Raw genomic sequence first — 21,354 nt, forward strand, 5'->3', positions numbered from 1 at the left:
AATGATTAAATGATGTCTTGTTTTCCAGTACAAATATCTAAAGATTCTTAAATCAAGATACATTTACTGGAGAAGAGAAATGACTGAAGATATTAAGTCTTGTTTTCTGGAAAAAAAAAAAAAAAAAAAAAAATCATCAAAGTTAAGTGGGTTCATGCTTAAAAACTAAATTTTTCAATGTATAATACAGTATATCAGACTTGATATGCCACTGACAAACCATTTTAGAGACCAAATCTGACAACAATGATGTGTTTACTTTTTGCCTCATAACATGCTAAAATTAGTTACCAAAGAAGTATGAAAAAATAATTTTCAGTACTACTTATTGAAAATGAAGCCAATCACTAAACCAAAAATCCGTATTTATAAATAAAATGTTCATTCAGTTATGATGTGGACAAATAATTTATTAAAATAAAAGAGAGATGATATACAGAGAAGGCATAAACAGATCTAAGACTATTTTATGTGAACAATATTCAGTCTAATGTAACTTTATTTCACCACAGTTTCTACTAAAGACAAGCTGCAGGTCGCTGTTTACATTATTTACCTCATTGTAGTTGTAAGTTGTAAATAAACCAAAGATTTTTGGAGCACAATTTACAACAACACCTAAAATACTTCAACTTCATATCTTCACGTGTAATTCAATGTGTTACTTGCCTTTCCTTTGTAATTGTTTGTGAAATTTACTCTGAATAAAAAAATTGTTTCTACACCAATTTTGTTTTTCAGTGCAGAAGTAGAACAACATCATTGTTAATGTGGCAAGAGAAATTATAAATTGCTTAACAATATTGTGCACTGGAAGTAATCCCTGATTAAATTTAATATATAAATAAATTTCTATATTTTCATGTTAGCCAAGCACCTCGAGTAGCTGTGCCTCAAAACCTGATAAAAAGGTTTTTTGATCTGATACAAAGGCTGTAGCTAGTGAAATCATACTACTGTCTCTTATTTATTCTTTGCCAAAATCTGAGGAATCATATTGCATAAAGTGTAAAATGCATTGAGCCAAGCCTAGCAAAACATTTCCAAGATGACACACAATTAGAAAATATGTTTCAATAATGAAAAGCACCAATAAGTCCAATTAGAATAAGAATGTGTAATTGCATTTAAAATTATGCTCCATACTAATATTAAACTGATGAAAGCATCTGTATTTCATGCTCTTACTCATTACTTGCAGTATAAGCGATTAGGTTCACTTTACACATGAACAGTGCAGTGATCAACTGCAAAAAATGAGTTATTACTCAGTATTTCTGTCTTGTTTTTCAGTACAAATATATAAACATTCTTAAATCAAGATACATTTACTGGAGAAGATAAATGACTGAAGATATTAAGTCTTGTTTTCTGAAAAAAAATAATCAAAATAAAGTTAGTTTATGCTTAAAACTAGGACAACTAGATGAATAAACGTAAACAAACTTTGATGTTGGCTTGGGAAAGCCTAACCTGAAAGTTTGAAGTAATTGTAATAGCTTGAAGTGCAAAATAGTTTAGATAGAGAGAGGAAGAGAGTTTAAAAAGCTTGAAGGCTTTAAGTTTGAATCCATTTTAAAAGCTTAGTTTGAAGGTTTTAAGTCTCTCAGACAAATCGTTTGCTATGCGGTTTCTAGGATATTCTGGGTGGTTGTTAGGGTGTTGCTATGTGGTTTCTAGGATACTCTCTGTGGTTGTTAGGGTGTTGCTATGTGGTTTCTAGGATACTCTGGGTGGTTGTTAGGGTGCTGCTATGCGGTTTCTAGGATACTCTGGGTGGTTGTTAGGGTGTTGCTATGTGGTTTCTAGGATACTCTCTGTGGTTGTTAGGGTGTTGCTATGTGGTTTCTAGGATACTCTGGGTGGTTGTTAGGGCATTGCTATGTGGTTTCTAGGATACTCTCTGTGGTTGTTAGGGTGCTATGCGGTTTCTAGGATACTCTGGTGGTTGTTAGGGTGTTGCTATGCGGTTTCTAGGATACTCTCTGTGGTTGTTAGGGTGTTGCTATGTGGTTTCTAGGATACTCTGGGTGGTTGTTAGGGTGTTGCTATGTGGTTTCAAGGATACTCTCTGTGGTTGTTAGGGTGTTGCTATGTGGTTTCTAGGATACTCTGGGTGGTTGTTAGGGTGTTGCTATGTGGTTTCTAGGATACTCTCTGTGGTTGTTAGGGTATTGCTCTGTGGTTCCTAGGATACTCTGGTGGGTTGTTAGTGTGTTGCGATGTGGTTTCTAGGATATTCTGGGTGGTTGCTAGGGTGTTGCTATGTGGTTTCTAGGATATTCTGGGTGGTTGTTAGGGTGTTGCTATGTGGTTTCTAGGATATTCTGGGTGGTTGTTAGGGTGTTGCTATGTGGTTTCTAGGATACTCTCTGTGGTTGTTAGGGTGTTGCTATGTTGTTTCTAGAATACTCTCTGTGGTTGTTAGGGTATTGCTATGTGGTTCTAGGATACTCTGGTGGGTTGTTAGGGTGTTGCGATGTGGTTTCTAGGATACTCTGGGTGGTTGCTAGGGTGTTGCTATGCGGCAGCTTGGGTGCTCAGGGTGGTTGCTAGGGCGCTGAAAAAGAATCTTGTTTTTCCTTTGAATTACTTATATTTTTCTGACCTCATTGGCAGATATTTATTCTTTGTACAAGTTGTTTTCAACTTAAGCTCACTAAATTTTTATGATTTTTTTCAGCATACAAGACTTAATATCTTCAGTCATTTTGCTTCTCCAGTAAATGTATCTTGATTTAAGAATATTTAGATATTTGTGCTGGAAAACAAGACAAAGATACTAAAATTTTTTTTTTGCAGTGTAGCAATCTAGCTTTCTAATAAACCTGACATTGTTCACTATGAATATTGTTGGCTCTGTGACCAGTTGCTGTTGTTCCTCTATTGTAAGCACTTTGGATCAAACTTTTGCGACAAAAATACATAAATATAAATGTTAGTCAAGATAGATGCCCATGTAGTTAGTAGGAGTTCACTGGTTTTGAGACACAGCCGTTATATGTACAAGTAAATATTATTAGTAAGAATTCTTACTGTTTGAAAGAGAAAATGACTGAATGCTGATTTGCCATTGCATTTGTCCCACATCAGTAATTTCCATCACTACTGCTTTGGATAAAAGCATCTGCTAAATGGGAGTGAAATTCACCAATATTGGTCAATGTTAATTAATGCATTAACTAACATTAACTAATGGGACCTTATTGTAAAGTTACACCAATGAATTTAATGGTAAAATGTGTCAAATGGTGCTGATGCTTCTGTGCCCTTATTGATGAATGAAAGCACAATTAAAATCCAAAACATTAAATAAACAAACAAGCATGTGTAAAAATTAATTAAATTTGCAGAGAATTCAATGTGTGCAAATTCTGATTGAGTATCAATTTAAAGGGATAGTTTCATCCGAAAATGAAAATTCTGTCATCACTTTGGAACAACATGAGGGTGAGTAAATAATGACAGAATTTAAATTTTTGGGTGAACTATCCCTTTAATTCCCATAATAAACATATCCATTAATAAACATATCCATTAATGTAACCAACTTGCTTCTCTCTCCGATTTGCTTCATTTGAAGTGGATTAAAATATCATGTTTTCATATTTACAAGACGGTCAGTAGAAAGTGTTCAAAGCACATACTGTGTTTCCAAAAGTCCACTGTTTTTGTATAAACAACACTACATTGTCTAACGCAGTTCTTCGGGCATGTCTGTAAAGTTAGTCAGTTCGTATCAAAACACATAAACGTAAGTTGATCGGCTGTCGCTACCCACCACGTTTTTGGCAGTGCACTTATAGACGCCATTGTCTCTGCTGGAAGGGTTCTGAATGACCAGTGAACCCTGCGGATGGAGATACTTGTTTCCATAAAGACGCGGCTGGACGCCAACCTTCAGCTGAAGGCCGTCGGGCATTTCCCAAACCACCTCGGCTTTAGGTGTGGCAAGAGGTATGCAGTTTAACTGAACCGCCACACCTGGCCTGGCGTAGGTCACCGGCGCGGGTCCACTGGTTATACGCGGAGGATACGCGATAACTATCACCGAAACCGACAAACTGGAAGATCCGTGTTCATTAATGGTCTGGCAGACATACATTCCCCTGTCGTACACAGATGTCCTTTGGACAGTCAGAGTGCCGTTATTCAGAACAGCGTAACGTCCCGTCGCCTGCGGCCTGGTTAGGATGACTCCGTTCGGCAAGGTCCACGTGAGTTTGGGAAACGGATGACCAGCGGACAAACAATTGAGCTGCAGATTCTCACCATTTATGATGCTGACGAGGGAGCTGTATTGGTTGACGATGTCTGGCTTTCTGTTGGGCTCCAATGTCACGGACCGCTCGACATATCCGGCGCTGTTGCGCCCAACGCAGCGATATTGGCCCACCTCGGAAACCGTCGGCTCTCTAATGACCAGCGTTCCATCAAACCGGTGATTGAAACGGAAAATGCTGGTTCCCCTGAGAAGAGAAGTCCCATTGGGAAGAATCCAAGTGATCTCCGGAGTTGGTCTTCCCTCTACGGAACAGTTTAGACTCACTGATATCCCATTGGTAAGCAGGACGGACTCTGTAGGCGGACTTCTCAACCGTGGCTTTTCAACATCCTCAGTCACCTCAAGTTGAACCTGAAGTTTGGTTTCTCCAGCTTCATTGCGTGCAATGCAAAGCAAGGTAACAGAATCACTTATCCGCGCTGAATGGATGTCCAGCGTTCCGTTGAGGTGGACCGTGATCCGAGAGCCATAGTGCGGAGCAGGAAGAACAATGTTGTTGGGAAACACCCACATGATCCTTGGAAGTGGGTTTCCGCTTGCTTTGCAGTCTAAAAGCACACGCTGATCTTTCACAACAGTTTTACGGATGATCCCGGGACTCTCAAATCCGTTGATGACCGGCGATGACATAAGGACTTCAACATAAACGACTTTCTTGTCCATTCCCACAACATTCCTGGCTGAGCAAGTATAATTTCCAGTGTGGAACCTCTGGATCTTCTGAATGTGCAAGGTGCCATCGTTGGTGACCTGGTACTTGTCGGATACTGGCACTATGACGCGTTGAGTCGGAGACGACCATGTGATGGTGGGAGTCGGTTCTCCTTTGGCGCTGCAGTTGAGGATGGTGGTTTCCCCGTAAGGAACTTTGATGACACTGTAAGCGTTGTTTCGGATGATCGGTGCATCTGCCAAGACCTTGATATGAACCTTCATTTCATCTTTCCCAATCCGATTCTCGGCGTAGCACGTGTAGTCGCCTTCCTCTTTCATTCCCACTTCGTTTAAATACAATGTGCCATTGTCGAACATCACATATCTCTTGGTGCGGACCCAGTTATCATCGGACTGTAGGATGCTGTTCACCATGGTACCATCTGGAAGACTCCATGTGATCTCTGGATTGGGAAAACCGGAAGCGACGCAGTCCACTTTCAGCTCTCCTCCGTACGACACCTTGTGATCGCTCAGTGACTTGTGGTCGATTTTAGCGGCTTTCATCATCACGTTGACTTTAAGGAGAACATAGTCATCACCCATTTTGTTTCTGGCCACACAGAGATAGTCGCCCTCATCCTTCTCGGTCACTGATGCGATGGTGAGGGTGCCGTTGGCGAACACTTTCATTCTGCGATCAAAGCTGAAATAAGCGATAAAGAGAATGGTTACATTCTGATAGTAGTAGACTAGTAAATGTATGATTTATTGAAGGGCTCATGTAATTGGAGGAATCAAATTTTCATTGATCTTTTGAGGAAAAAAAGTCAGAAATCATACTTTCAGTTTCAGAAATCATAGTTTCAATGGAAAAATTAACATTTCTTGAAACAAAACAGCAAAAATGACTCATTCTGAAATCATTCATAAGAGGGTTTGCTTTTTTAACGTCAAGTCAACTTTGTCAACTTCAAGGATAAGCGGTTAAAAATCGATGGAAGATAAAGCTCAAAACTTCATTCTAGTGAAAAAGAGCACTTAAAAAAATTACTAATAAAAAAATAGTGTCAGAATCCCAAATTTAAGCAAACGAACGCCCACATTTACAAATAAACAATGCCTAGTTGTATTTCTACAGTGGCACATATGCAAAATGCTTTATGTTTTAGTAGTGCTATATTATGTTTTATCCAAACGTAATAAAAAATCTGTGCTAGGACAAAAAATGTACATAAGAATCCTAATGAGATCAAGACTGCCTGGTCTGATCTCAGATCATAGAGACCATTGGGTGCCAATGGTTTCAATTATCGACGATCAGAACTAATGTTGTTTTATTTTTGCCACTTTGCAGTTGCTTTGTTGCTTTTGTCTTCCCTCTGGATCCATTTATTTTTTTCTTTATTGCCTGTCCTCTGTAATTAATTACACTTCATGCTGTTTTGCTATTTTGTTAATAATGCTTTGTAACCAACAGTGTATATGGATATAATTAAGCAAATTTCAAAGAGGCAGTAAAATCCTTATGTGAGGATGGTTAATAGATTTCAATTCTCAATTACTCTTTATTTTTATGTTTAAGTTAACTCTGACTTTTAGAATTAAACAATTTTTTGGCTGTGGTGCATTTAAGATTTATAAATGCCCTCTTTGCATCTGAAATGTTTTATTATTTATGTTTATTCAGCTTTTCCATCATTCACTTTGCATCTTTGCAAAGTCTGCATTTGATTGTGACAGATTCACAAGACATTGAGCACTGAAATGTGCCCCTCAAACTCTTCAAATTAGACCAAAATGATCATGGATCTTGAAATACAAGTATCCTAAACGGTCTAATCCATGTTTCCAAACATTCAATAGGCATTGCTGACATTCTGAACAACAAAAGCTTGATTCCTCATTAAATGACCCCTGTAATTAACCAGAGGACAAATCCAAAATGAAAACATGGTAATATGCACATTCCTGTACCTGTAATATGCATCAACCAGTTTTTTAGATGGTGTCCTCCAGATGATCCTAGGATTGGGGCTTCCAGTGGCCGAACAGTTGAGACTCAGCTGACCTCCGTAGCGGACAACAGTGTTGTGTGCAGAAGTGGACAGGATCCTGGCGGTGGTCGAGTTCCTCCTCACCTGCAGATTTACACTCCTTTTAGCCACACCCACAGAATTCACAGCCACACATTCATAATTCCCAGAATCCTTCTCTGTAGGACTGCGAATAAACAGTGTCCCGTTGGGGAAAACAAACAAGTTGCTATTGACAAACTGCGAGGGGCGAAGCTGCGTGCCGGTAAACGTGACCCATCGGATGGCTGGACTGGGCGAGCCTTTAGCGGTGCAGTGGATGAATGCTGACTGGCCATCAGAGACGGTGTGGTTCTCCCAGCGCTGCTCTTGGATGGTGGGAGGCAACGCTGCAATTTGGAGCCTCACGGAGAGCACGTCAGCTCCAGCAGCATTGCTCGCTATGCATTTGTAAATGCCCTTGTCCAGGTAATTGGTGTGCTTGACTTGAAGCGTCCCATTGGTGAAGAGCATGACCTTCTGTTCGCTGTCACTAACGGTGCGCACCATCGAGCGGTCAGGAAGCACCCAGCTAATGTTTGGGATTGGGAGACCCTGTGCTTGGCATTCCAAGAGTGCACTGTCTCCTAGAAACACCGTCACATCTCGATGACGTGGAAGCATCATCCTGGGCGCGTGGGCCAACACCACCAGGGTCACCATCATCTTATCAATGCCGTGTAGATTGCGAGCGCTGCACAGATACTGCCCGCGGTCCTGAAGTTGGACGTTGTGGATGACAAAAGTGCCGTTGGATTGGACTTCAAACCGCTGGATTCTGGTATTGGTCGACATGATGGCTCCTGTGGAAAATAAAATGTGGGGAAGGAGATTAATTCATTTAAACCTGTGAACAGCTGCTTTTAGTCATTCTGACACAGATATACAGAGAAAGAGAAACAGAAGACAATGAATTATATCAAATTCTAAAATATATTTTTAATTTAATAACATATCTTTAAAATGTTATAATATATTTTTTCTATATGTGCACACACACACATATTTATATTTTATATATATTTATATTTAGGGTCATTCCATTTCAAATCAACCAAATTTCGGAAACTTCACTGGCTTAAATTTTTGATTTTGTTAATATTTTTTTTCTGTAGAAAGACAATAAATAGTAAAATAGTGAAAAAAACATAAATAGTGATGAAAGCCAAAATATTATGTGTCACAGATGCATATTTACTGAGTAATCCACTAATTTGTAGATTTGGAGCCAAATTACAGGGGTGTAAAAATGACTTTAGAAAGATGGCAGCATCATTATTTTATTTTTACACAGAGATTGGTAGGTCTGTTAGTAAAATCTGTTGACTTTAGTCTCCTTTGTTTTATTATATGCTGACAGTAACCATTCAAAAATGGCAAAATGGCACTTCTTGTGTTTTTTGCCTCAAGTTTGCATGCCTGTAACTCAAGAAGTATTAAAGATATCTTAATACCCTTTTAGATTCTGGTTCTTAACAAACTTTCCTATTGGTACCTTCATTTTAAAGGCTCTTGATGGTTCAGTCCCAGAGATATGGAGATCTCAATGCAGCTCCATGAGTAAATTAGTAAACTGTACACATTTTCAGTCATCAAAAACCAAATGTGGGTCAGTTTGCATACAAATGATACTTTTTTCTTTTAAAGAGGAATATCTGAAGAACAAATAATGTTGAAACTAGAAATGTATCTTGTGTTTTTCTATTAACTAAGCTGCATAGAACATACCTGTCTGAGTGCCATAAATATTTTCCAAAGTTTGCATGCCTGTAACTCTAAAAGTATTCAAAATATCTTAATATCCTTCTAGGTGTTCATTCTTAATAAACTTTCCTTTTGAAATCTTAATTTTCAATGCCCTATGTAGTTAAGTCCCATAAATATTGGGACCCCAATGTGACTCCATGTCCAAATTGTTGAATTTTACCCATTTTCAATGGTCATTAAAAATAAAACAAAATGAGATACATTTCTAGTTTCAACATTATTTGTTCATCGGATATTCCTCTTTAAAAGAAAAAAAAAGTATCAGCTGTATGTAAAGTGACCCACATTTGGTTTTTGACCACTGAAAATGTGTACAATTGACCAATTTACACATGGAGCCGCATTAAGACCTCTATATCTCTGGGAGTGAACCATCGAGGGCCTATAAAATGAAGATACTAGAAGAAACGTTTGTTAAGATCCAGAATCTAAAAGGATATTAAGATATCTTTAATACTTTTTGAGTTACAGGCATGCAAACATGAGGCAAAAAAAACCCCAAAAAACACAAGAAGTCCTTTTTGCCGATTTTGAACTGTCACTGTTGGCATATAATGAAACAAAGATGGCTAAAGCCAACAGTTTTACTAATAGACCTACCAATCTCAATGTGAAAATAAAATAATGATGCTGCCATGTCTCTAAAGTCATTTTTACACTCCTCTAATTTGGCTACAAATCTCAGGTGAAAATGGTCATTTTGATCCCCTCTACAAAATAGTGGATTACTCAGTAAATATACATCTGTGAGATTTAATATTTTGGCTTTCATCACTATTTATGTTTGTCTTTCTACAGAAAAGATATTAACAAAATCAAAATAATTGAGCCAGGGACCTCTGGTTGAGTTGACCCAAAATGACCCAAATGTAAAACAATAAACTTGAAGTATCAAGATCACGTTCGGTTAATGCATTAAAATTATACTCAATTTTCTGAATATGTTGAAACTTTAAGTACTTGTCCTGTCATCATGTCATATGTGAGTTACCTGTGGAGACTTTGGTCCAGGTCAGGAGGGGCTTCGGCTCCCCCACAGAATCACAGGGTAGCTTTACATCTGTCCCAGCATTCACAGTCACTGTGTGGAGTTTGGCAGCAGTGATTCTGGGTCTCATTTGCAGGACAGGAAGAGTTTGCGATCCTTGAGATGAAAGAACTGCACTCGACAGTCTGTTCATTGATTGATGGATCTGGATTTGGTTGTTTGGCTGTGTCTTGCTTGATGTAGTTGTGGGACTTGAGTTGGCTGATCTAGCAGTGGTTGTCCATGTTTTAGGTGCTTTAGTTGATTTGATGATGTTGACAGAGTTTAAATCCACAGATGAGGTGGTCATGGAAAGTGTTCTGAGAATATTGGGTCTCATATTGACAGATGGGTTTCTGTTATGATAGTACGGATACCTGTGATTAGGGCTGGGAATTCTTCCCCTGTGCCTGGAATCAATGTAATTCGTTCCAGGATATCTTGAGTAAAATGGGATTCTGTTGTCTGGTAAAGGATATCGGGGTATTAACTTTAGAGCAGGTGTAGTAGTAGTAGTAGTAGTAGAATATAATGCGGCTGTTGTCGACACTGTTGTAGATGGTGTCATTATTCTAATGAGTTGGGTTGTAATGGGAATCATGACTGTAGTTGCTGGTAATGTGATTGTGGGTGAAGTATTCAGTGATGTTGTAGGATCAATCAAAGGATGATCGAGTTCATGGACTAACCCTTTGACCCTTTGGTCAACTTTAGAAATCAAGTTTGGTTGTAATAAGTTAATCACATTGGTTTCATTGCGAGTAGTATGAGTAGGCATTTGTGAATTTGTAGCTAAAGACTCGGTTTGTGTCCCAACAGATATCATGGATTCTGTTGTTGAGGAAAAAGATACCTTGTTGTAAACTGACTCTTCTTCTATAATGTTTTGATTTGGTTGTGAAAGTGGGTAGTCTCGGGATTGTGGCATGGAGGTGACTATAGAGTCTTCTATGGAAGTAACATTTTCTCTAGTACTAGTTGCTTCCAATGTATCTCTAAAGTGTGATTCAGGTAAGTTCAAGACATCTGCGTCCAATGTAAAGCCAATCTCTGTTGGATCCATCTCTTTGTTGGCTTTTGGTAACGCTGTTGAAAGCATGCTTGTGAACTCCTGCCGAGCAGTTGTCAGTGGGGCAGTTTCAGCGCCAAGTCGAGATGTTGTAGTTTCACTCATGGGAACCATGTACTCGTCAATCTCCTCTGCAGACGTAATGCTTTCACCCTCTTCCTCCTCTAAAGAAGTAATGTCTTCATTTTCAAACCTGAAACCACTGTTGCTGATGTTGTGCTCATGGGGTGAGATCTAGAGCTTGTCATCTCCTGAATTTGGAGGAAATGACTTGCCTTCACTTGGTGAATTTCTGAACCAGTTTTCTCAACAGGGAGGGAGACGGTATCTTCCTCGTTTATGGCATTTGTTAATTCCCACTGCACTGTGGGAATCATGTGATAAGTAGATGGCATGCCTTCAGTTAGGGTTGTGGGGTATATATGGGTAGTAGTCGGATATTCAGACATATGGGCAGTTACTGGGATAATTGGATTGACTGACGTGCTTTCAGCTGGAGATGTGGAGTAAATGTTAGCAGTAGCTAGATGGATCAATGTGTTTTCAGCTGGTTGTGTGGGGTCTGCATTCATAGTTGCAGCTGTAGATGTTCTTCTTGTAGGAAGGTTTGAGAATGGCCTTCTGAATTTTATTCGTCGTCTGCCTCCAAATCTTCGCCTCGAGCTCCAGTGATCTTTTGCTCTCGATTGTGTTGAACTCGGTGGAGCACGTGGGCTAATGCTGCTGGTTGATGTGGTAGAAAATGAAGTGCTTTCAAGCTGTCCAGAATCAAAACCTCCAATCTGTGTCTGCACCCCAGTCTTTCCGGATAAATTAACTTCATTTTCTGTCTCAGACTTCGGTTTGATGACAGACCCGGAGTATACTTGGTTATTTATTGCACTTATGGTGCTCACATGCCCTCCTTCGTTGACATTCACCTCTGTCATAACATAATGAGGTCCAGATGTGGGATTTGAGATGTAAGCCACTTCGTCTGAACTAGTGTGTAATTCTGGAGCTGCCGTTTGGTAGATGTTATTATTTTGTCCCTCAATATAAGGTGTAATTGCATGTGTGTGGTAAACATCCGTTTGGTGTGGAGTGCTGAAAGTGTTTGATTCCTCCCGTGGACCGGAGTCACCAGAAGAACTCTCATTGTTGTCAATCGATCCTGGATGATCTTCATTCACCATCTGTAGACTTTTCCTTGGAGTGCCAATGTGAATCGATGAGTTTTTTGGAGATGTTTTCTCACGGATTTTCGCCAAAAGATCGGCCCATTTCTGAGGGTCTATTTTGTGCTTCGCATTAATAGTTCTTGGATTTGTGAAGGCAGTTCTGTTTTGTTCTCCATGCATGCCCTTTCTAAAGGGCCGTCTACGGCGGATACTGCCTTGTGTTCTGGCATTCGGACCCCTCCTTCGATTAATAAAGCTTCTGTTTGGTACAATTCTTTCTTGAGTTTCAGAACCATCTCCAGAAGCATCTTCCACATCCTCCAAAAAGGCTTTTACCTTAGTGGACACTCCTGCAGCAGACTGCGGTCTAATGGGGTACTGTCGAAGTGGCTGGATTCCTCTCCGTCTCATGACAGTTAGTTTAGTAGCCAGTACATCCACACCATGCTGGTTCATGGCAACACATTTGTAATATCCGTTGTTGTCAAGCTGACTATAAGGAAGGAACAAAGTCCCGTTGGAAAAGACTAAAGCCCTGGATGTATTTGCTTTGGCATTCAGTACACTGCCATCTGGAAATATCCAGTTCACCACAGCATCTGGTGTTGCTGTAGTAAGACAGGTCAAAGAAGCAGGCTCGCCAACAAACTTGGTTAAAGCTTTCCCAACTTGCTGACCTGGAAGAGGTGTTGAAGACTCCATAACTGATAAACGGAAAGGCAGAACATCGATATCTCCTGCGACCTCAGCAATGCAGTAATAAACTCCAGAGTCTCTGTGCTCGACAGATTTAACGTGAAGCTTGCCGCTTCTAGAGACGGTCACTCTGTTGTCGGATGAGCTGGACGCAGCTTTAATCTTCAACCCATCGGGCATCATCCACTGAACGGCTGCGTTTCCAGAGCTTTGCACATGGCAGTCCATTTCAATCACTCCACCGACAACAGAACTGAAGCTCGTCTGAGTTTTATTGTCATGTTCAATCATGACCCAAGGTCTGACGAGCTCCTTGTCTGAGGTGGTTGTCAAATAAGTGTTAAGAATGAGTCTCGCGCTTTTTGATGAGGAATAAGGCCTGTTTAACTTGATGTTCATGAAGGACTGCATGAGCCAAGGTGGATGGGCTAAAACATTAGCTCGGACACCAGTGTAAAAGAAGGAATCCTTTTCAATGTCCTGTCTGTATCTGTAGCTCAGCTCTGGCTCTCTGCTCAGCATGATTTCTCTTTGCAGATGCATGGGAACTTCACTGTAGTAAGCAAGAAGCCTCCAAAAGCTTTCATAGCTGTCTCTGTCCACAGGACACTCCACGTCAAAGAAGAGTGTCACGTTAGCAGCGATCTGCAGAGATTTAGTGTAATTCCAGCTAATTTTAGTGGACTCTCTTGGTTCAAGTATTTGGCAGATCAAGTCCACTTTAGTCCCATGCTCGTCAGATAAACCAAAGGAGACATTTCCAAAAGGTGGTTTGATCCTGTCGATGGGCAGAAGTTCACTGATGCTGTCCTCATGTGAGATGTTCTTTCCTGGAGAGCTGATAGCTGGTCCAGAGCAGATAAACTCTTTGAGATCCGAGATTTCTTTTCCTTTAAGGTGTTTAGGAAACGCGCACCGTGGACAGAGCTGACCGCCGGCAAATGTTCTGTCCTTCTTGCATTTCATCACCCCTTGGAAAAGGAAACAAATTCAGACTTTAGAAGATGGAATTTGTACTTCATTTTATGTACTTCATTCATTTAGATTTTTAGAACACTTTATTATCTTTTCTTTGACTTACATTCATAGCATGTTTAGCATTCGACAGTGATGAGGACTTTATAATATTAAAAACAAACAATTCTGATCATACTGTATTGTTATTAGCAGCATTTTAGACTACAACCTGAACTGACCTTAAACTCTAAAATTATTCTTCTGTTGCTGCATAAACACTCAGATTTCCTTCAGGAAATTCCTGTCTAGTTTATACTGCTGTATTTGATTATAATGTGAACATTTGAAGCACTCGGAAACAGATGATTTACCTGAATTTCGTGCACTCCAATCCTGTAACCAACTCATCCGGCAGTCACAGCTCCACGGGTTGCCGTATAAGAAGAGGTTCTCCAGCTGAGGCATGTTCTCCAGCATGTTTCTGGGCAGTGTGCGGAGGAGGTTGTCAGAGAGATACAGATGCTTAAGGCTGGACATGGGGAAATGCTGTAGCAGTGAGAAGGTGCTGAAAGTAGCAGGATGGAGCTTTTGCAGATGGTTGGCCTCTAGGTGGAGCAGACGAAGTGATGTCATCCCACTGAACGCGTCCGGGTGGATGAACTCTATGCGGTTGTGGTCCAGATGTAGCCTAATGAGGCCCGTCAAACCAGAGAAGGTGTGCCCGGTAATGACCCTCAGTTTGTTGTAGCTCATTTTTAAAATCTGCAGGAAATACACATTCACTCTTTGGCAGTGAACTCTGAACGCGAAGTCATTATGACAAAAACAATCTAACTACAGTAACTTTTACTAGTCAGAACTAAAGACTAGTGTGCTTCATCAAATGACTGTGATTTTACCTGTAAGGAAACAAGATCTTGAAAAGCCCCATCTTGTATTTTCTGCACATTGTTGCCGTGCATCATCAGCAGCTCTAGTTTCCGAAGGCCACTAAAGGAGACGTCTGTGATGTGATTTATAGTGTTAAACCTGTTAAATAGTAAATGCGTTGTTACCAATCCTACTTTCAAAATAAAGTTGTATTGTATTGTTGAAAGCTTGTTTCCACCACCGAATAAAAAATAAAAAAGGTAATTGTGACATTTTCATATCACAATTCTAGAAAGAATTATAAAGAGAAAGTTACAAACTCACAATCACAAGAAAAAAGTCATTCTGTGGCGAAAACCATCTTCCATGCATGGGTTATTTCTTTATAACCACAAAAAAATGCTCTATTTTTATGCACACATACAGTATATAACATGGAAGGCCTGGGCTAGCTGTCACATGGATAAGTTGTTTCAAGGTCTGTATCTCAGTAATGTTTTGAGTCAAAAGTCAAATTATGTAAACGATTGTTGTCTGTCTAGGAATGATTTTATATGTTGATATGATTTTATTTGTAGTTGAAAGCTGTTTTCTAAAAATTCTAAAAACCCCAAACTTATGAAAGCTTGTTTCTGCCACATAATAAAACACAAAAAAGGTAATTGCAACTTGTTATCTTGCAATTCTGACTTTTTTTCTCACAATCGCGAGTTTAGATCTCGGAATTGTAACCGTTTTTCTCACAATCGTGAGTTTATATCCCCGAATTCTGACAGTTTTTCACACAATTGTGAGTTTATATCTCGGAATTCTGACTTTTTCTCACAATTGTGCATTTATATCTTGGAATTCTGACAGTTTTTCACACAATTGTGAGTTTATATCTCGGAATTCAGACCATTTTTATCAATCACGAGTTTAAGTCTCGGAATTATGTTTTTCTCACAATTGCAAGTTTATATCTCGGAATTCTGACTTTTTCTCACAATTGTGCATTTATATCTTGGAATTCTGACCATTTTTCTCAGAGTCGCAAGTTTATATCTCGGAATTATGACTTTTTTTTCTCACTATCATGAGTTTACTTCTCAGAATTCTGACTGTTTTTCACACAATTGTGAGTTTATATCTAGGAATTCTTACCGTTTTTCTCACAATCGCGAGTTTATATCCCCGAATTCTGACAGTTTTTTACACAATCATGAGTTTATATCTCCTAATTCAGACCGTTTTTATCAATCATGAGTTCATATCTTGGAATTCTGACCATTTTTCTCGCAATCGTGAGTTTATATCTCGGAATTCAGACCGTTTTTATCAATCACAAGTTCATATCTCGGAATTCTGACCGTTTTTCTCACAATCGCGAGTTTATATCTTGGAATTCTGACCATTTTTTCTCACAATCGTGAGTTTATATCTCGGAATTCTGACCATTTTTCTCACAATCGTGAGTTTATATTTCGGAATTCTGACCGTTTTTCACACAATTGTGAGTTTATATCTCGGAATTCTGACTTTTTTTTCTCACAATCATGAGTTTATATCTCGTAATTCAGATCGTTTTTCACACAATTGTGAGTTTAGATCTTGGAATTCTGACCGTTTTTCTCACAATTGCGAGTTTATATCTCGGAATACTGAATGTTTTTCTCAGAATTGTGAGACATAAACTTGCAATTGTGATTAAAATCAAGATAAAAAGTTGCAAATACCTTTTTATTTTTGTATTCTATGCCGAAAACAAGCTTCCATACCAAAAACTAAGTATTGAAGTGTGCAAGACAACCAACTTTTCTTGTGCAGCACTACTCTCAATTTCTTCAGTAAATGTCAAAGTCTAACATTTGCTTTACTGTTTAATTTTGCTGAAAGGCTATAGGCTGATTCTATTTTGACAACTTACCCCTGTATCGTCATTAGATTATTACTAGACTGTATGCTTAATATCCGGTAACACTTTATTTTGATGCTCCCAAAAAACATACTACTGACTATAAGTAACCTTGCAAGAACATGTCAAATTCTATTAACCCTAACAATCTACTTGTACTCTAATGAAAGTTAGTTGAAATGTAATTGCAAAAGTGGATTATGGAAATAAAGTGTAAAGACAGTTATTTTATATTAAAATGAAGATGCTTTGAAACAATCTGTATTGTATTGTACTGACTTTCAAACACAAACCCACCCTAAGAAACATTCACTACAGTGTACAAGACCGATATATGATTGGAACACAAACCTGTCATGCATTATACTAAAGAACGTGATTAGAAGTGATTTACCCAAAATTAATGCGCTGCACTTGTTTAGAGATGCCCGTGGGCACGGCGAGGAGCGCACGGAAGGTGCAGTGCACTTCAGCAGGCACCGAACATGCACACTGCCGTGGACAAGCGCCGCTGGAGCCCGGAAAACTGATGAGCAACATCAACATCAGTCCAACGCATGAAGAGCCCATGATGCCCGTGAGATTATGAGCTTCTGAAGCTTTCACGTCCCTCTATCACTGAGACACAGAATCACATCTTACACACAGCCGACAGGTGTTCACAGAAAATAACATCTACGGAATCAAATATGATCCTACTGGATAAACTGAACAGTTTCTGGATTCCTCCTTGAGATCCTCTGGATTAGTTTCAGATTCTAATCAAATTTCTTTTGCATTCCTTAAGGATATTTCAAAGCTCATTTAAAATAAGTTGCATTAGTTATTAAATTAAGCCAGCATTAAGACAAATAGCAGCCCAACAATCTACATCAATGACAAATGCTGAATGCATGAAGAAATTCCACAATTTATCTAAAAAAAAAAAAAAAATAGATATATGTAACGAGTTCAGAGTAAGCAAGCAAGAGTAAGCATAAGTTTAAGTTTAACATATTATTTAGAACTTTATAATAACAAAACCAAAAGAATATCATTACAAGTTTAAGTTATGTTTAATGTTATGAAGATGAAGTTTTCAGATTCTTAAGTAAAATGAAATTAAACTCACCTTGATGTTCTCTTTTCGAGACTTCATTTCCTTAAAGTAGAACTCAGATCAGCTTCACACAGAATTCACCAGAATATCACAGCATCCATTTCTAAATGTTCACCAGGTTTTCACACTTGATAAATGCAACAGCCAATTGAATTTAAAAAAAAAAGAAGAATATAAAAGCAGAGAAAAATGGGTTGCTTATTCAAAGGTTCATATAATAAATAACCTCCATGAGGATCCTGTTAGGTGCTTCACCGTCTGCACAGGAACTCTGAGTAGAGCTGGAAAATAGAGATTGTGAAACCCAAGCTTGAGAAAGGAGGGGCTAAAAGAGACAAACCCCCTCAGAGTATCTGCCCTCCTTTGAAAACGCTCAGTTGCAGCTGCTCAGTTTGATGCCACTGGGTAAAAAACATACAAGTGCTGCTTTTGCAATGCTAAAAGTTCTTTATTGGCATTGATGGTTCCATGAAGAACATCCAGGTTCTTTATAGTGGAAAAAAGGTTCTTTCGATTATTAAAATGTTCTTCACACTAACGTGTCCCAAATACTTCCCTACTATATAGTATACTGTAAAAAATGTTGGGTTAAAAACAAGCCTAGTTGGGTTGAAAATGGCTGGGTTAAATGTTTACCCAACCTGCTGGGTAGTTTTATTTCACTCAAATATTGTTTAAAAATGACTGTATTGCTGCTTAAAATGAAAATATAAAATATTTTGGAAATTAACATTTAGAAATATGTTTAATAAATAAACATTTATTAAATTGCTTAATAATAAATGTTCACCTTTTGATTATTATTGTTTCCTTTAGTAATTATGTGTCTGATTCTTTTTAAATTTCCAACATATTTTGGGTTCATTTTAAGCCATATATACAGTAATTTAAAACAATAGTTGAGTTAAATAAAACTGTCCAGCACGTTGAGCAAACATTTAACCCAACCACTGAATTAAAAAACCCAATTGCTGAGTTTGTCCATTTTCAACCCAACTTGGGTTAAAACAACCCAGTCGCTGAGTTAAAACAACCCAATCGCTGGGTTTGTCCATTTTCAACCCAACTTGGGTTAAAACAGCCCAATCACTGGGTTAGTCCATTTTCAACCCAACTTGGGTTAAAACAACCCAGTCGCTGAGTTAAAACAACCCAATCACTGGGTTTGTCCATTTTCAACCCAACTTGGGTTAAAACAACCCAATCGTTGGATTTTTCCATTTTCAACCCCATTTGGGTTAAAACAACCCAATCGCTGGGTTTGTCCATTTTCAACCCAACTTGGGTTAAAACAACCCAATCACTGGGTTTGTCCATTTTCAATCCAACATGGATTAAAACAACCCAACTTGGGTTAAAACAACCCAACATGGGTTAAAACAACCCAATCGTTGGATTTTTCCATTTTCAACCCCATTTGGGTTAAAACAACCCAATCACTGGGTTTGTCCATTTTCAACCCAACTTGGGTTAAAACAACCCAATCGTTGGATTTTTCCATTTTCAACCCCATTTGGGTTAAAACAACCCAATCGCTGGGTTTGTCCATTTTCAACCCAACTTGGGTTAAATCAACCCAATCGCTGGGTTTGTCCATTTTCAACCCAACTTGGGTTAAAACAACCCAATCACTGGGTTTGTCCATTTTCAACCCAACTTGGGTTAAAACAACCCAATCACTGGGTTTGTCCATTTTCAACCCATCTTGAGTTAAAACAACCCAACTTGGGTTAAAACAACCCAATCACTGGATTTGTCCATTTTCAACCCAACTTGGGTTAAAACAACCCAATCACTGGGTTTGTCCATTTTCAACCCATCTTGGGTTAAAACAGCCCAATCACTGGGTTTGTCCATTTTCAACCCAACTTGGGTTAAAACAACCCAATCACTGGGTTTGTCCATTTTCAACCCATCTTGGGTTAAAACAACCCAACTTGGGTTAAAACAACCCAATCACTGGGTTTGTCCATTTTCAACCCATCTTGGGTTAAAACAACCCAACTTGGGTTAAAACAACCCAATCGCTGGGTTTGTCCATTTTCAACCCAACATGGATTAAAACAACCCAACTTGGGTTAAAACAACCCAATCGCTGGGTTTGTCCATTTTCAACCCAACTTGGGTTAAAACAACCCAATCGTTGGATTTTTCCATTTTCAACCCAACTTGGGTTGAAACCACCCAATCGCTGGGTTTGTCCATTTTCAACCCAACATGGATTAAAACAACCCAACTTGGGTTAAAACAACCCAATCGCTGGGTTTGTCCATTTTCAACCCAACTTGGGTTAAAACAACCCAATCGTTGGATTTTTCCATTTTCAACCCAACTTGGGTTAAAACAACCCAATCACTGGGTTTGTCCATTTTCAATCCAACATGGATTAAAACAACCCAACTTGGGTTAAAACAACCCAACTTGGGTTAAAACAACCCAATCGTTGGATTTTTCCATTTTCAACCCCATTTGGGTTAAAACAACCCAATCACTGGGTTTGTCCATTTTCAACCCAACTTGGGTTAAAACAACCCAATCGTTGGATTTTTCCATTTTCAACCCCATTTGGGTTAAAACAACCCAATCGCTGGGTTTGTCCATTTTCAACCCAACTTGGGTTAAATCAACCCAATCGCTGGGTTTGTCCATTTTCAACCCAACTTGGGTTAAAACAACCCAATCACTGGGTTTGTCCATTTTCAACCCATCTTGGGTTAAAACAACCCAATCACTGGGTTTGTCCATTTTCAACCCATCTTGGGTTAAAACAACCCAACTTGGGTTAAAACAACCCAATCGTTGGATTTTTCCATTTTCAACCCCATTTGGGTTAAAACAACCCAATCGCTGGGTTTGTCCATTTTCAACCCAACTTGGGTTAAAACAACCCAATCACTGGGTTTGTCCATTTTCAACCCATCTTGGGTTAAAACAACCCAATCACTGGGTTTGTCCATTTTCAACCCATCTTGGGTTAAAACAACCCAACTTGGGTTAAAACAACCCAATCGTTGGATTTTTCCATTTTCAACCCCATTTGGGTTAAAACAACCCAATTGCTAGGTTTGTCTATTTTCAGCCCAACTTGGGTCATTTTAACACAGCATGTTTAGGCTGTATGCAAAAAACAGTACACCAACAGAGTAGTATGTCTGAATACACAGCATTCATAAAGAAGTAGGCACTAAGTAATACTACTTCCACCAAGATTCTTCTGCACATCTGATGGATGGATTACTATCCAATGAGGCCACGGGAGACGATTCGTGAATGGTGGTAAAGCAACGCAACTGACACTGTAGGTCACATGACAGTCATATGACAGATGTAGTATGTCCGAATTGTAATCATACTACACACCTTCATACTATATAGAAAAAACATTTTTAACGTTTGTGAATAAAGTTTCAAAATAAATGTAGTACCAACTCAGTCTGTGATTTTGCACATGCATAAACTGAAACATATTCTTTTATATGCATTGATTCTAGTTAGCATGATTGTCATGGTTTTACTCTGGAAAATAAGTCAGAGTCTATTTTAAGTGCGGTGCCCACTGAAGACCCGTCTCCTGACCATCTGCAACCCGAGACCATTCTTTACTATAAATAATTATGGCAAAGAATGAACTATTTGTCACTATTTGTTTCAAACACCCAAAGCATTTGCATCTTTTCAAATACAGAGTAGAAATTAAAGTATATACTGTCCTGATGCACGGACAGATCTGATACTTCCCATCTTATCGTCTCCTCGTGTGTAACGTGAGGGCTGTGATTGTTTAGTCAGCAGTTCAGTAAA

At 38.9% G+C, this 21,354-nt stretch overlaps 2 protein-coding genes across 2 annotated transcripts in view; both read right to left on the reverse strand.

Annotated features, from left to right (window-relative positions):
* LOC125270828 overlaps positions 1-21,354 on the reverse strand; it is a 455,327-nt gene that overhangs the window by 342,322 nt on the left and 91,651 nt on the right. The gene's annotated exons all lie outside the window — the stretch shown is intronic.
* Positions 384-17,877, reverse strand: mxra5b (matrix-remodelling associated 5b). Its single transcript, XM_048194809.1, is given in 8 exon segments — positions 384-5,645; positions 6,917-7,817; positions 9,773-11,074; positions 11,077-13,704; positions 14,062-14,452; positions 14,590-14,719; positions 16,849-17,072; positions 17,566-17,877. Coding segments are annotated over 7 exon segments (7,434 nt in total). The 5' UTR covers positions 17,025-17,072; positions 17,566-17,877; the 3' UTR covers positions 384-3,739.

Source organism: Megalobrama amblycephala, linkage group LG6, assembly GCF_018812025.1.
Source record: "Megalobrama amblycephala isolate DHTTF-2021 linkage group LG6, ASM1881202v1, whole genome shotgun sequence".
NCBI lineage: Eukaryota > Metazoa > Chordata > Actinopteri > Cypriniformes > Xenocyprididae > Megalobrama > Megalobrama amblycephala.